This window comes from Pipistrellus kuhlii, unplaced genomic scaffold, assembly GCF_014108245.1.
Source record: "Pipistrellus kuhlii isolate mPipKuh1 unplaced genomic scaffold, mPipKuh1.p scaffold_m20_p_5, whole genome shotgun sequence".
Lineage (NCBI taxonomy): Eukaryota > Metazoa > Chordata > Mammalia > Chiroptera > Vespertilionidae > Pipistrellus > Pipistrellus kuhlii.
Window position 1 is genome coordinate 6,652,454 of NW_023425551.1, and position 15,043 is coordinate 6,667,496.

Below are 15,043 nucleotides of genomic sequence, written 5' to 3' on the forward strand. Positions count from 1 at the left end.
CCAGCTTTTGGTTCTATTTACCTAATCAGTGGTTGGCAAACTCCTTAGTCAACAGAGCCAAATATCAACTGTACAACGATTGAAATTTCTTTTGAGAGCTGAAAACCGACTTCTTCGCACAGGCCATGAAGTCTCAATCGCATTGTACTTGCATGCCTGCGTGGGGTATTTTGTGGAAGATCCACACTCAAGGGACCAAAGAGCCTCATGTGGCTTGCGAGCCGTGGTTTGCCGACCACTGACCTAATTGACTAATATTTAAATGACATAGAAATTAATTTTTAGGCATTCATCCTTTTTCTAAATTACTAAATAACTTTTATTATTCCGCCTAAATAAATTATGTTATCCAGAGATGTGTGTATTGGCTTAGATTATATAAAAGGTTGAACATTATAATGTTTACTCTGATATATTTAGGGACACACATTTTAACCTACTGGCCATTTTTCACTGCCCCAAAATAACAGGTTGGTAAATGACAATTACAATATAGGTGTTAACATATGTTATTATAAATCCACAAAGGATCACTTACTGAGTACGGCTATTCACAAAGTTATTGTTTAGGTAACAAATTAAGTAAAAGGCATACCTATAGTTGCTAAATTATAGAATTATATTTATTAAATTGCAGCTCAGTTCTACGAATAAAATTGAATTCTGGAAAATTAGCAATGTATATCATTACTTCTTATTTCCAAGGATTTCTAAATTATTTAATAACTTTCTAGTTCTAAGAACTCAGTACATGGAAAGCCAAAAAAAAAAAAAAAAAAAAAAAAAAAAAAAAAAAACAAACAAACAACAAAAAAAAAAAGCTAAAACTTTACATTGTATTAATATTACGTACAAGTGAAAGTACCAAAATTTTAAAAACCAACAAATAACTTAAGCCAAAGTTTCTACCATTTTGGGATCTTTCAAATAGCAAATCCCATACTTTTGTCTCAACGACATTGATTAGAGTGAAATCTCCTTACTGACCGTAGTAGTCCGCTCGGACTGCCCTAACAGAATACCACAGACTTAAACAGAAAATCACTTCCTAACATTTCTGGGTGTCAGAAGTCCAAGATCAAGGTGCCAATAGGACTGGTTTCTGGGAAACCTCTCTTGACTTTCAGGCTGCACCTTCTCCTGTGTCTTCGCGGGCCTCTCCTCTGGTGCCTCTTCCGCTTCTGTCTGTCTCTTCCAGGCACTCTGAATTAGGACCCCCTCTAAGACCTCACTGGACAATAACTCCCTTCCTCCAAATGTAGGGCTGGGCCTTCATCATAGGATTTGGAGCAAACACATCCGTGGACTCCCTTCCACATTTCTCCACACCCCATCCCCTTTGGCAACCATTAGCTTGTTATCTATCATATATCTAAGGTTCCGGTTCTATTTTGTTTATTCATTTGCTTTGTTTTACATTCTACATATAAGTGAATTCATATGGGTATAGGTATAGGTATAGGTATAGGTATAGGTATAGGTATAGGTATATCACATCTTCTTTATACATTCATCTATCTGATAGGCAGGGTAGGTAGCTGCTGAAGCAGGAGGAAGGAGAGGAGGAGGGGGAAAAGGAGGAGTTTATCTCACCCACTGAAACAAAACAAGTCAGCAGTCTTGGGACTTGCCAAGATGAAATTGACAGATGTTCTCCTAAATTCTGGAAAAAAGCCACAACAAAATAAAAAGGGGGCCTTGAAATCTAGTCTCTCTGGTAGGGGAACCTTGAAACCTACAGAGGGAAGAAGTATAAAACCATTGAACCCCCACCAGAAAGCACTTTCAGTCTACCTGAGGTGGTGGCTTGTGCTTTATGCAAAGTGTATTCTTTGTGTTTTGTTTTTGCTGTTGTTGTTTTAATTATTTTTTTTACAGAGAGGAAGAGAGAGGGATAGAGAGTTAGAAACATTGATGAGAGAGAAACATCGATCAGCTGCCTCTTACACACCCCCCACTGGGGATGTGCCCACAACCAAGGTCCATGCCCTTGACTGGAACCGAACCTGGGACCTTTCAGTCCGCAGGCCGACGCTCTATCCACTGAGGCAAACCAGTTTCTGCCAAGTGTATTCTTAATAAATTATCCCTCTTTGCTTTTTTAATCGATTCGCTTACTTGGCTTAAACACTGCTTTCTATCACTCATCTGAATTTTTTCTCCTGCGCGTGACAAGAGCCAAGGAGGGCAGGGCCCCTCGGACTGGGTTGCTCTTCAGGAACATTGATGGGCCCCTAAGTTGGCTATTGTTAAGTAATGCTGCAATGAACATAGGGGTGCTTAGACTTTTCCAATTACTATTTTCTGGCATATAAAACGACTTTTGAAACAAAAAAAAGTCAACCGAAAATTGGGGGCAAAAGACCAAAATTGCACAAAAATTACCTGCAGATCTTGACGGCAAAATAAGTCTTTTCTTTGAAGTGGGGGGTAGTCTTATATAGTGAATATAGGCCTAAACCTATGTTTTAACTGTAAAATTAGGGGGTCGTCTTATACGCCTGAAAACATGGTAGTGTTTTTTATTTCTTCATATAAATACCTAAAAGTGAGCTTGCTGGGTGGATGGCGCCTCTATTTTTAAGTGTTTGAGGAATCTCCAGACTGTTTCCTTAGTGGCTGCCCCAGTTTCCACCACCACCACCAGGGCCTGGGGGTTCTTTTCTCTAGATCTTTGTAGATTTACTGATGATAGCCATTCTGACAGGTGTGAGGTGACAGGTCATTGTGGTTTGTCATTTGCATTCCCCTGGTGATCAGTAAGGTATTTCCATAAGTCTGTTGGCCATTTGTCCTCTTTGGGGGAAATGTCTATTCCTGTCCTTTGCTCGTTTTATATTGGGTTACTGAGTTTATGGGGTGTTTTTTACTTAGGAATTTACTATGGCATTTAAATTTTCTGGTTCAACCCATGGTCAAAGATCTCCCAGGCAAAAAGATCTCCCAAATCCTTGGCTAACATCCGAGGAAAGTCAGTGGATAAAAACTCCATATTCCGCTCCCACTGGCTTCAGTCTAATTGCACCATCTCCTCCTTTCCCCGGCGCCTGCCAAAGGAAGGGGCGCCCCCGTTCATCTCGGGGCGAGGGCCGCGTGCCAACAGGGGCTCAGCTGCACCCCAATCCCTGCAGGCGTGGCCCAGCACCAGGCCCCACCTTGCCTTGGGGGGTCCGGGGGGCAGGGGCGGGCTTTCGGGATCAGCAGGGGAAACCCGCAGAGTGGCCGCAGGGTGCGGGGGAGGCCGGCCCCGCGAGGGGCGGGCGGGGAGGGGAGGGCAGAGAGGGGCGGGAGGGGCGGGGAGGGGCAGCGCGGCGGGGCGGTGCTTGCGGGCGCGGGAAGCGCTAGGGCCGCCTCGCCCCTCCCCGGCCCGCCCCTCCCGCCTCTCCCCGCCCCGCCCGCCCCTCCCCGCCTCTCCCCGCCCCTCCCAGCCTCTGCCCGTCCCGCCCGCCCCGCCCGCCCCGCCCGCCCCGCCGCGTCCTGCAGGTCCCGTCCCGCAGCGTCGGCCGGCGCTCCCCGCTCCCGCGCTGCCCGAAGCCATGGCGCAGCCCTTCTCCCTGGCCGCCTGCGACGTGGTGGGCTTCGACCTGGACCACACGCTGTGCCGCTACAACCTGCCCCAGAGCGCCCCGGTGAGTGGCGGCCCGGGCGCCGGGCGGAGCTCCCTCCCCGCCGGGGCCGCGCTCGCCGCCTTTGCGCGCAGGCATCCCCGGTCCCGCCGGGCGGTGGGCACGGGCCGGCGCGGAGAAGTTGCAGAGCCGGTTGCGGAAGGAAAGGGGGAAGGAAGGACACCTTGGGCGCGATCGGGCGGGGGAAACAGTTCCTGGGGCAGAGGAAGGGCGGGGCTAGCGGCACCGGGGTGTCCTCTGCGGATCCCAGGCCCGGGACTTCCCTGCAGGTCCTTTTGGGCCCCGGCCGCGCCGCCGCCGCCGGGGAAGCGCTGGTATCCTCCTCGGCGGCGTTTTCCCCTTTGCACGTCCACGCGACCGCCTGTCCCTGTCTGGCGCCGCGGTCAGGGACAGGCTGTGCGGTGTATGGGAAGGAGCATCAGCCAACAAGTCACTTAAGATATCTTAGCCCTAATTTTGCTTCTACCGCACACCCACTGCGTGCTTCATGCACCTTGAATACCAGTAAGTGTAATCCTAACAGCCTGCAAAGTGTGGGTCCTCACTGCGCTTTGGAAGGAATGGGGAAGTGGAGTGTATGACTCCACACCTGTACTCTCTACTGGATGGTACTCCCCCCCACCCCATTCCTTTGGTTTTCAAAAAAACATTGTGAAAAATCAGCAGAATTCCCCCCCCCCCCTTTTTTGTAGTCAAAGATCTACCTATCCAAATAGAAGGAAAAAATTTTAGTTAAAGAGCACAGTGTTTCCATGCAAGGACTCTACAGCCAGTCTGCCTAGCTTAGGGCATCAGCTCCTCTGTTACTAGTTCTGCATCTTACCCTGTGTCTATTCTCAGTTTCCCCATCTGTAAAATGGGACCAGTCATTGGACTTACTTCACAAGGTTGTTACAAAGATCAGATAGGTGAATGAATAGGTGTACAACGCTGAGAGCGGTGCTGGCATACAAGTACATTCCACCTGTCTGGCACGTACAAGCGTTGCTCTTATGGTTGCCACCCAAAGCACTTTGAAGCCTCACCCATGTATGAGCAGAGCTCCCGGCCATTGGCGCACCCATCACCCAGGCTCCATGCTGTGGTGAGATTCGTGTCCCGTTAAGCAATTCAGGTCCCTATCAAAGGTCAGAAAGGAGTTGGGATCACTTGTGTTTTCTACGCGCAGATGCTAAACAAAACTAATGGGCTGTTCCTGCTGCTAAACTTCATGCTTTCCCTCTGTCCAGATGTCCCCTCACTTGTATTGAGAGTTAAGAAGGCTTTTCTTTACTACTTAATTCTTTGGCCACTACTTCCTCTAGGTTAGGGGTGTCGAACTCAATCAGAGAAGGGGCCAAAATCTAAAATCCAGCCTAAATCACGGGCCGAATGGTTTACTGAACAGTCATAAACTGTCATTGTGATGGAAACGCAGCGGAGTGCAGTGATGACAGCGCGGTGCGGGCCACATTGCAAGGCCTGGCTGGACGGATTTGGCCCACGGGCCTTGTATTTGACACATTTGCCTAGGTCAGTGGTTCTCATCCTTTTTTTTTTTTTTTTTAATTTCTTTATTGATTATGGTATCACACTCCCATCCCAAACCCCTCCCCACGTATGCCCCTACCCCCCTGTTGTCCGTGACCACTGGTTAGACTCATATGCATGTATACAAGTCCTTTAGTTGGTCTCTCCCCTTCCCCCCACCTTCTTCTTCCTTCCCTTTGAGGTTTGACAGTCTGATCAATGCTTCCCTGTCTCTGGGTCTGTTTTTGTTCATCAGTTTATGTTGTTCATTATTTCCCCTAGATGAGTGAGATCATGTGATACAAGAAATATAAGAGACCAGCCACAGTGGTTATGCTGAGAGGCAAATGAATCAGTCTGTAGTGAGTTTCTTTCTGGGCCAACAGTTCTTTTGAGTCCCAATTTCAATGTCAAACAGTTCCTTATGTGTACTTGTCAGCCATGATATTTTCAGATCTGGATGGTGGACAGATGGTGGTGATGCAAGTCCGACCATCTCTGGTTTGATCCTCGGCATCGATTTTCAACCTTTCTAATGCTGAGACCCTTTAATACAGTTCCTCATATTGTGGTGACCCCCAACCATAAAATTATTTTCGTTGCTACTTCATAACTAATTTTGCTACTGTTATGAATCGTAATGTAAATATCTGTGTTTTCCGGTGGTCTTAGGCTCCATAGCAGCGGGTCACCGCAACATGAAGAACTGTATTAAAGGGTCGAGGCATTAGAAAGGCTGAGAACCACTGCTCTAGGTCGTCTTTTTTCTTTTCTTTTCTTTTTTTAATATATATTTTTATTGATTTGAGAGAGGGAGAGATAGAAACATCAATGGTTGGCCGTCTTCTGTACGCCCCTCTCTGGGGATCAAGCCCATAACCCAGGCATGTGCCCTAACGGGGAATTGAACCTCTGGAATTGAACCTCCATCTCTGAGCCTTGCTGGCTAGGCCTCTAGGTCTTTGATTCATATTTTTCTTCCCTCTGTGCCTTTAAAAATCCCCTCCTGGTTCATGTTTTCTGCATCTCCTCTGCAATCACCTTCATTTGGAGGAAACGTTGTTAAAAAACCACTGTCATGTTAGAGCCCAAATTGTGCATGTGCGAGCCTAAGATTTTAGAATATAAGATCCTTGAAGTCAAGGATCCTTTACTACAAGCCTCGAATATATGTGATGCTTCAAGGCTGAAAACAGTAACGCAGTGTGCTTTGGGTCCTGTTCGGTCTAGAAATCTTTTCTTAAGGGCTGCAGTGTGCTAAACACCATAATGGAGTGGGGATACAAAGGTAACACCCGGGCCTTCAGGTGGCCTTGGGGGGACTGAGCGCTGAAAGGCTGGTTCAGGACCCTGGTGGTGAGGGGTGTCAGAGGCACAGGGCCCCCTGCTTTTCTCCGCACCCATGTTCTCTGCTCCTCCTTGCACGTTGACCCCATTATCTCCTGTTACAGAAGTGTCTCCTCTGAGAGGGAAGAAACACAGCTCGGGGTGCCCATGTTGGCAGCCTGTGAGAAAGGGCTCCTTTGTCTCAGGAAGGAACCTGGCCCCATTGGAAGCATGCTCGTAGTCAGTATTGCCCCGCGGGTGAGGAGTGTTGTCCAGAGTGAAATCAAGTGCCTTGATCAGAGGCAAGTGTAAGACTGTGCCTTGGCAGATGGAAGCTGACCCAGGCGGGAGTATATATACCTTGACAATGGGCAGATACTACACGTCAGGGCCCTTTTTCAAACCACGGCGTGACAGATAAGAATAGCAACACCTAAATTGGATTTACTCCTATGCCAGGCTCAGCTCTAAGCTCTTTACATCCATTAATCCCATGGCACCGGTTTTTTGCAGGCAGGATCATGTGTGTGTGTGTTTTACAGTCCTTAGTATGTTTCACTTCAGGATGCATGTGCATTGGTATTTTGGGATGATTGAATAAGAATCTGTGTAGCATGTAAAGGAGTAGTGTTCGGTCATGTCTGGGCTTCAGGAATCCTGTAGGGGCCCTATCTGGGCCCCACTGTGTCCTATAGGCTTGGAATTTCTGGGTGGTTTTAGGAACCATCACCTGTAGCTGTGAATCGCCTACAGGGTGGAGAGCTGTTGATATGCAATGTTGACATAATGTGTGTCTATTTGCAATTGACCTGGATAAAGGCTGTAGGCAGAGCCACACCCTGGGAACATGTTTCCCCAAGATGGTGGACATGTTGTCAGCTTGGCCTTCATATCAGCCCAGGTGTTGGCAGGGCGGCACTAGATATGTAAATCTAGGCATGCTAGGGCCTACTGAAGAATGCAAATAAGTTGGTGATAACTTCCTGGTATTGGGGCTATAAAATAAATGCCCTGGTCGTCTTCTTCCTGCCTCTTCAGCAGACAGTATGGCGGCCCACCCAGCTCCCAGCAGTCCTGGATTGTGAGAGGGATGTCCAGCTTCCCCTGATGAGTCTCAGATTGGAGAGGGTGCAGGCTGGGCTGTGGGACAACTTCCCCTCCCCTCCAGTGCACAAATTTCCTGCACTAGGCCTCTAGTTGTATACTGATGATGGTACAATTTGGAAAAAAAAAAAAAAAAAAGACACTACAGGTACTGGGGACTCACGGGGGTGGTTTAATGGTTTGTGAAGGGAATTAAACTGAAGAGCTTTATAATTAAGAAATTCCCTTCCCCCACTGCCCGTGAGTGATTCCATCAGGTCTTCAGGTCTGTGAAATTCAGAATGAATAGTGAATTTTATATTTAACCTCTTCTGTTTCTTTCCCTTTGTCTACAGCTCATTTACCACAGCTTTGCTCAGTTCCTGGTCAAGGAGAAAGGCTATGACAAGGAATTGCTCACTGTGACTCCAGAGGACTGGGACTTCTGGTAGGTCCTTGTTTTTAAGGTTCGCACATCCCTTCTGGTTTCTAATTGTTGCTGATAAAACGTGAATGCCTCTTCTTTGATGGAGGCAGAAAGTGAAATGGAGCCAAAGGACCAAGTGCCTTCTCTACTAAAAAAAATAAAATAAATTATGCTTAATGAATGAATGTCCTTTCCACTTTAAGTTTAGACTCAAATATGAAAAGCCAAAAGGGCATGGGACTAATTTGGATATTTTCACATGGTGAAATTTGTCATTATTAAGAGTTTTGGAGGTCATAAGAACTCTCTCTAAAATGTTATCTTTAAAAAAAGTTTTGTTTTGTTGCTCTTCAAACACAGACGTATAGGAGAAGAGTCATGTTTTGGGTAAGTACATATCTGAATTAGGACATTTGCTTTTTGGGTAATTGGACAGACATCCCTTTGTCTAAGGCTCTGACTGCTTCTTCCCTTTCGGGGTTAGGGTTCTCAAGGCTTCCTTTGTTTTTCTTCCTCATTTAGATGACAAAACCAAACAGTAACTCCTGTTAAACCACTTTCCATTGTTTAGTTGAAAATTAATAATAATCCTAAAACACATGACGGTGTTCCTCCGTTAGGCATTCCTCCAATGTTTGGTTAGCCCTTTGTTAGTCAATCCCTTTTGTGAAGGAGAAGCAGAAACATTTTACTATATGAAACTGCTAACACTGGAAATTTTACTGTGGACCAAAGTAAATCATACTTCTAACATACCTGCCATTTTTGTTTAATTCCCTTGGTATTGGTTGGCTTATTATACCTCCTTGCTTTTATTATTTATAATGATGACTCTGTATCCATTTTTCTCCCTAAACTTAATATTTGACTTTCTTTTAGTTTTTTTTTTTTTTTTTTTTTTTTCAGTAATATACCTTACCCAGAGGGCTAGTTTTATATCCTGATCTAAATTAAGGCAAATTCTAAAGAGTCAGAGAAGACTCTGCTAAGATCTGAACTTACAGAATATGAATGTGTGTGTGTCTATGTGTTTTAATTTATAAAAACATTTTCACTTTTAAAAAAATCCTCACCCAAGGATATGGTTTTCATTGATTTTTTTTTTTTTTTTTTTTAAGAGAGAAAGGAAGGGACAGGGAGCGGAGGGGGAGGGAGGGGTTTCACATTGATTGGTTGCCTCCCAGACATTCCCCAACTGGAAATCAAACCCACAACCTAGGTATCTACCCTAACTGGGAATTGAACCTACAGACTTTTAGTGTTTACGACAATGCACCAACCAACTGAGCCACCGAGCCAGGGCACCATTTTCACTTTTTACAGAGACATGCAATGAGGTTCATTTTTGCTTCTCTTTGAGTTTGTATTTCTCTTTTTAAAAGTTTAATTATTTTAGAAAGTAAACATGCTGTCCTTTGTTCCCATAACTGTTTTCTTTATATGCTTTCTCTGTGGATGATGTTTAATTTTAGAGTTCTTGGATATTCTTAACTGTTTGATTAACGTATCATTCCCCTGGTTGAGAGAAAGCCTTTTTTGCATTATGACTTTTTGAGAATATAGATTATTATCTTTTGAGTTAAGTAAATGCATGAATTGATTGGGAATCAAATATTTCTGTTTTAGTTGCAAAGGCTTGGCATTGGATCTGGAAGATGGAAACTTCATTAAACTTGCAGACAATGGCACCGTCCTCAGGTAATAAAATGTAGTTGTGAGGTCAAAACTTGGCTCTTTTCAGGACACTTTGTTACTCTGTAATACTTTACTGTTAAGGTTTTATATATATAAAAATAATATGCCAAGTGTCCATCCGGGTAATGACATCACATAGCAACGCCCAGCTTCCTCTCCCTAGCGACTAGCCTCCTTGGAGTTTCTTCAGCCCAGGAACACGGGTGGAAACATTTTACACTTTAACCAAATGTGTGTGAAGCATTTTCTCGTGATCTCATTTGATCCTCACAGAAGTCCTGGAGTAGGTAGATAGGAGACTCGGTGGAATCCTATTTTCTTTTCGTTTGCCAGAAAACGGAGATTTAGAAAGCTTAGAAACTTGACCCGACTGAAGAGAAGTAAGAAATAGTGGACCTTAAAATGACTTCAGGTTTTCTCACTGCGCAGAATATAGTCAAACACTGCTGCAGTTAAATATTTTACCCTTTGTTCTCCCTGCATGATCTACAATAATCTGCTTCGTGTTGGGATATATATATATATATATATATATATATATATATATATATATGGCTAAGTTAACTCGCGCATGCGCAATACATAGAAAGCTCTCACTGGCACCAATCGCACACATGTGTTTCGATCTGTCATTGTCAATCATGAATTTGGTTGACACTTCTATTATAGAGAAAGGGCGAATAGCAATATTAAAATATTTCTTCTAATTAATTTCCTTTCAGTGTGCACAGATTCATGCACTAGTAGTTAAATAAGATCATTATTTTAGTCAGATGATAGATGATCTGTGTGTTTGCATGTCTTTGTATGTATCCTTTGAGTCATTTAAATAACAAATCTGAGCATTAGGATTCAGCATCTAGTTTCTTTAAATTTAGCTCATCAGAAATATTTGCAGGAAATATAGTAGCACGTTAATAACTTGCTTCCTGTCATTGACCATCCCTATTGCAAAGGAGCTTGGGAATTGTGTTAGGTGGGTATGTAGGTACCTGGAATAAAGTAGGAATTACTTTTATTAAGGTGGAAGGAGAGAATAATGTGGGATAGAAGTTTATGGTCTGTGCACACTTCTCTTCCTCCATTCATCCAAATTTGCCCCCATCGTGCAGGATTCTGTGGTGTCCCAGCTCCTTCTGGTAGGTGTTTCAGACTGTTCAAATCTTCCTCAGTCTCTCCTGCACTCACTGCTGCCTCCCCTTCCTTCCCTCCTTTCAGGGTGAGCCCAACCCTTTGAGTCTTGGTGAAAGTAGGGCACTCATTTGAGAAGCAGTTGCTGTTACTGCTCTGAGCCTTACAGAGGGATCACGGAGTGAGCATCTATCTTTCCCTCAATGCTGATAGTACAGCAAGTCAGCATGGCCATGCATCCGTGCGATTTATTGTCCTATATAATAAAAGCCTAATATGATAAGTGTCCAACCATTCATTCGACCGTTTTACCAGTCACTGTGACATGCACTGACCAGTAGGTTAGCTTGCTGCTGGGGTCTGGCCGATCAGGACTGGGCGAGTTGGGCTGGACACGCCCTGGAGCCCTCCCATGATCCCTCTTAGGCCCTGACCGTGCACCAGTGGGGTCCTTCAGTCTGGCCTGTGCCCTCTCAAAATCCGGGACCTCTCAGGGGATGTTGGAGAGCTGGTTTTGGCCCGATCCCTGTAGTTTATACTAAGAGTCCAAGGAGAGGGTGCTCAGAACAGGTTACTTCTTATACATACTCTCCCTTTTGATACATCACATTTTTCTGCACGTTACAAATTCTTGCTCTCCTCCAGAATTTCCCTTAAGGTGCTGCTAGCTACAGCTGTTGGTGTGGCCCCATTTCTGATTATTTTGTTATTCGTTTGCATGTTTTTCCTTGAGCAACAAGAAAGAGTGTATGAGTGCCTATATCTGTATCTCTATCTGCATCTCTATCTGCATACATACACTCAGTGCAGCTTTGACTGTGACCTTTAACCTGGCTATCATTTTATCACGATGTACTTGTCTGTCTCAAATCCTTGAGTTAAAGAATGGAAAGCATCCACAGTTGTGCTTCTTTCTTTCATTGTTACGTCAGTTCATCTCCCCTCCCAACGCCTCTCCTGCAAGTCTGACCCTCTCCATTCAAGTTCTAGCTACCCTGCAGTTTCTCCTCAATTGAGCTTATCTCCTTGATGCCTGCTTCCATTGAAGATAGTAGCCTCTTCCATCTCTATATACCACTTTCTAAAACATTAACCTCCTTATAAAAAGGAAACTGATTTTTTTCCCTCCATGTCTTTTTCCCTTAATTTTGCTTTGCTATCTTAATATAACCACAAGTGAAGAAAAATGATACTTTCCAGCATTATCATCTCTCCCAATAAACTACACAAACTATCAGCTGTTTCTCTCTAGGCTAAGAGGCTTTCCTCAGGACCAGCGGATGCAAGGGCCATATTGTGAGCACAGGAAGTAGCTGCATCCTGCCTTGCTGTTCCGAGTTGTGACGCATTTGTCGCACTGCCATCCACTGTATGTCCCTGAATGGGCAGGATGCCCGCTCATCCTCACAGTCTCCTGTGCCCACACGCTGGCCACCCCCAGGTGCCAGGCTCCTCCCACCTCTCTCCTGTGGACCTGGCGCAGCTCACACGCTAACTCTCTTCCCTGCTGCTTTTTCTTCCTTTCCTGTTTCCACACCCAATCCACACAGGTTTTATTTTATTTTATTTTATTTTATTTTATTTTATTTTATTTTATTTTATTTTATTTTATTTTATTTTGATTTTTTTACAGAGAAGAAGAGAGAGGGATAGAGAGTTAGAAACATCGATGAGAGAGAATCATCGATCAGCTGCCTCTTGCACATCCTCACCTCCCCCACACTGGGGATGTGCCCCCAACCAAGGTACATGCCCTTGTCTGGAATCAAACCTGGGACCTTTCAGTCCGCAGGCCGACGCTCTATCCACTGAGCCAAACCGGTTTCGGCCACACAGTTGTTTTTCAATTGTCCCAGTTAGGTTCACCTTGCCTTCCTGGTTACATGACCGTTCCTTAGGAAAGGGTCGTCTTCCTTCCAGAGAGAGTCCAGCTCATCGTTTCCACATTATCGGTCCACCTTGTGGGCTGCTCCTCATTGCTTGCTCGCTGGTGGATGAAGGGAGGAAGAGCCGGAGCTGTCAAGAGAAAGGCCTTATAGATTCCTCAGTGGGGAAGCCAAACAATGGAAAACAGAAACAAAAAAATAGAATTCTCGTTCATTTTAGAAGGGATCCACCATAGCCAGGCTGGAGGGAGGGGTGTTCAAGGGAGCCACTGACGAGCAGTGTCCCTCCTCTCCCCAAACCAGGGCTAGCCACGGCACCAGGATGCTGGCCCCCGAGGAGCTGGCCAAGGAGTACGGCGGGAAGGAGTGGAAGTACTTCATGCCCGACACCGGGATGGCTTTCCGGTCAGGTATGTCTCACGCGGGCAGCACTGCTGTCCCCTCTCCTATTTTGGTCCCTGACCCTGCTCCATGAGGATCTGAAGAAGGCCCTTCTCGTGTCCAGCTGGGCATGAGGTACAAGGAAGCACCTGTGGTTTCATAGACATAGGATGTGTTTTCTCCGACATCTGTCTGCTTTCTCTCTGGCCATTGGTTCTGTGTTAATTAAGATTTTGTTGATGCTCCTTTTCTAGCACTTGTTCTAGAGGGAAAAGACTAGCACTTGGGAGTAATGCATCCCTTAGGAATCTGTCTTTTTTATCGGTTTGTGATGGGCTCAGTCCTTACTTTTATTTCTCCAGCCTCATTTCTTTCTCTTTTCTAAACTTTTACTTCAGGGTAATTTTTTTAAATGTATTTTATTGATTTTTTACAGAGAGAGATAGAGAGTTAGAAACATCGATGAGAGAGAAACATCGATCAGCTGCCTTTTGCACACCCCTTACTGAGGATGTGCCCGCAAACAAGGTACATGCCCTTGACTGGAATCTAACCTGGGACCCTTCAGTCTGCAGGCCGATGCTCTATCCACTGAGCCAAACCGGTTTGGCCCCTTCAGTGTTTTCAAATATATATATATATATATATATTTATATATTTATATATTTATATATTTATATATTTATATATTTATATATTTATATTGGTTTCAGAGAGAAAGGGAAAAGGAGAGAGAGATAAAAACATCAGTGATGAGAGAGAATCATTGATCGGCTGCCTCCTGCATGCCTCCTACTGGGGATCAAGCCCACAACCCCAGGTATGTGCCCTAACCAGGAATTGAACGATAGTTCTGGTTCATAGGTTGACGCTCAACCACTGAGCCATGCTGGCCAGGCTAGAATTTTCCTTCTTACTGCCAGTTCTAGTGTCTTTTCCCTTCATCTTTTCTTTTTCTTGATTTTAAATGCTTGTATGCATTTTTTCCCAATCTTTTAAAGAGCTTCACCATGCGTACACATGAAAAGATTTTTCAGAAATGTTTTACAGACATAGGTGCGCATGAAGAGGGAATGATGAAAACATTGTTATAGCCAGGCCTTATTAAAAGTCAACATTATTGGTTTTTCATTTTTCCTAAATTTTTTTTTTGCCACTTTCTCCCACATTGCAGTTTTGAAATGCATCTACTCTCCTTTAGAAAATGTAATAACCTGGAAATAGTCAGTTAGTCCTTATCTTGATTGTGCTTCCTTTGTTACCCTTGCCGTCTTTTGAGAGTCTTGCTTTTGTGGAGAGATGAAAATGGCAGGAAGTATGAGTATTCTTGATAAAGTAAGTTGATAGGAAATGCCGAGACTTCACATTGGGGTTAGACTTAGAATGCTTTCGCACATGTTGACTCAGAATAACTAGCAGATGTTAAATGGCTAGATAACCTTTTCGTCAAGGGAGGATGGAGAATTGTTGTCTCTCCAGGTACAGGTGGTGGTAAATAACCCAGAGAAGTGAGGCACACAGCTTCGTCCTGACATCCACTCAATAACGGGGAGTGTTTTAAAAAATCAACTATTTCCCAGCCGTCACAGGACATCTGCCCTCTCTGAGCCAGCTGTGTGCTCACTGCTCCGCCCGGTCTCCATGGGATCCAGCAGCTTCCCCAGGTGCCCAGTTTGCCCAGGAGCCTCTGAGGGTGGACTGGAAGGTTATCTGCTCTTCACTGGGTGGGTTAGGGAGCTGGTTTCACTCCAGGTGCCTGGTGGTCAGGCTGTGACACAACAGATGCCTGTTGTTTCTACAAAATAGTAAGAAGCTAAGGCTTAATCCAGCCTGTTTGGCTCAGTGGATAGAGCACCGGCTCACGGACTGAAGGGTCCCAGGTTCAATTCCAGTCAAGGGCACATGCCTTGGTTGCAGACTTGATCCTGGCCCTGGTCAGGTGCCTGCGGGAGGCAGCCAATCGATGTTTCTCTCTCTGG

General features: G+C 45.0%; 1 protein-coding gene across 4 annotated transcripts in view; it reads left to right on the forward strand.

Moving 5' to 3' along the window:
• The first annotated feature begins 3,440 nt into the window (after positions 1–3,440).
• The window catches only part of NT5DC1 (5'-nucleotidase domain containing 1), a 93,024-nt gene continuing 81,421 nt past the window's right edge, over positions 3,441–15,043 (forward strand). For 2 of the 4 annotated variants that reach the window (XM_036413348.2, XM_036413349.2), the window contains exons 1-4: positions 3,442–3,629; positions 7,901–7,992; positions 9,598–9,669; positions 12,987–13,093. In XM_036413348.2, the coding sequence (XP_036269241.1) occupies positions 3,537–3,629; positions 7,901–7,992; positions 9,598–9,669; positions 12,987–13,093 (364 nt within the window). In that variant the 5' untranslated portion in view covers positions 3,442–3,536. Of the gene's footprint in view, positions 3,630–7,900; positions 7,993–9,597; positions 9,670–12,986; positions 13,094–15,043 lie in introns of all 4 variants that reach the window. The other 2 variants (XM_036413351.2, XM_036413350.2) reach the window with 2 other exon arrangements.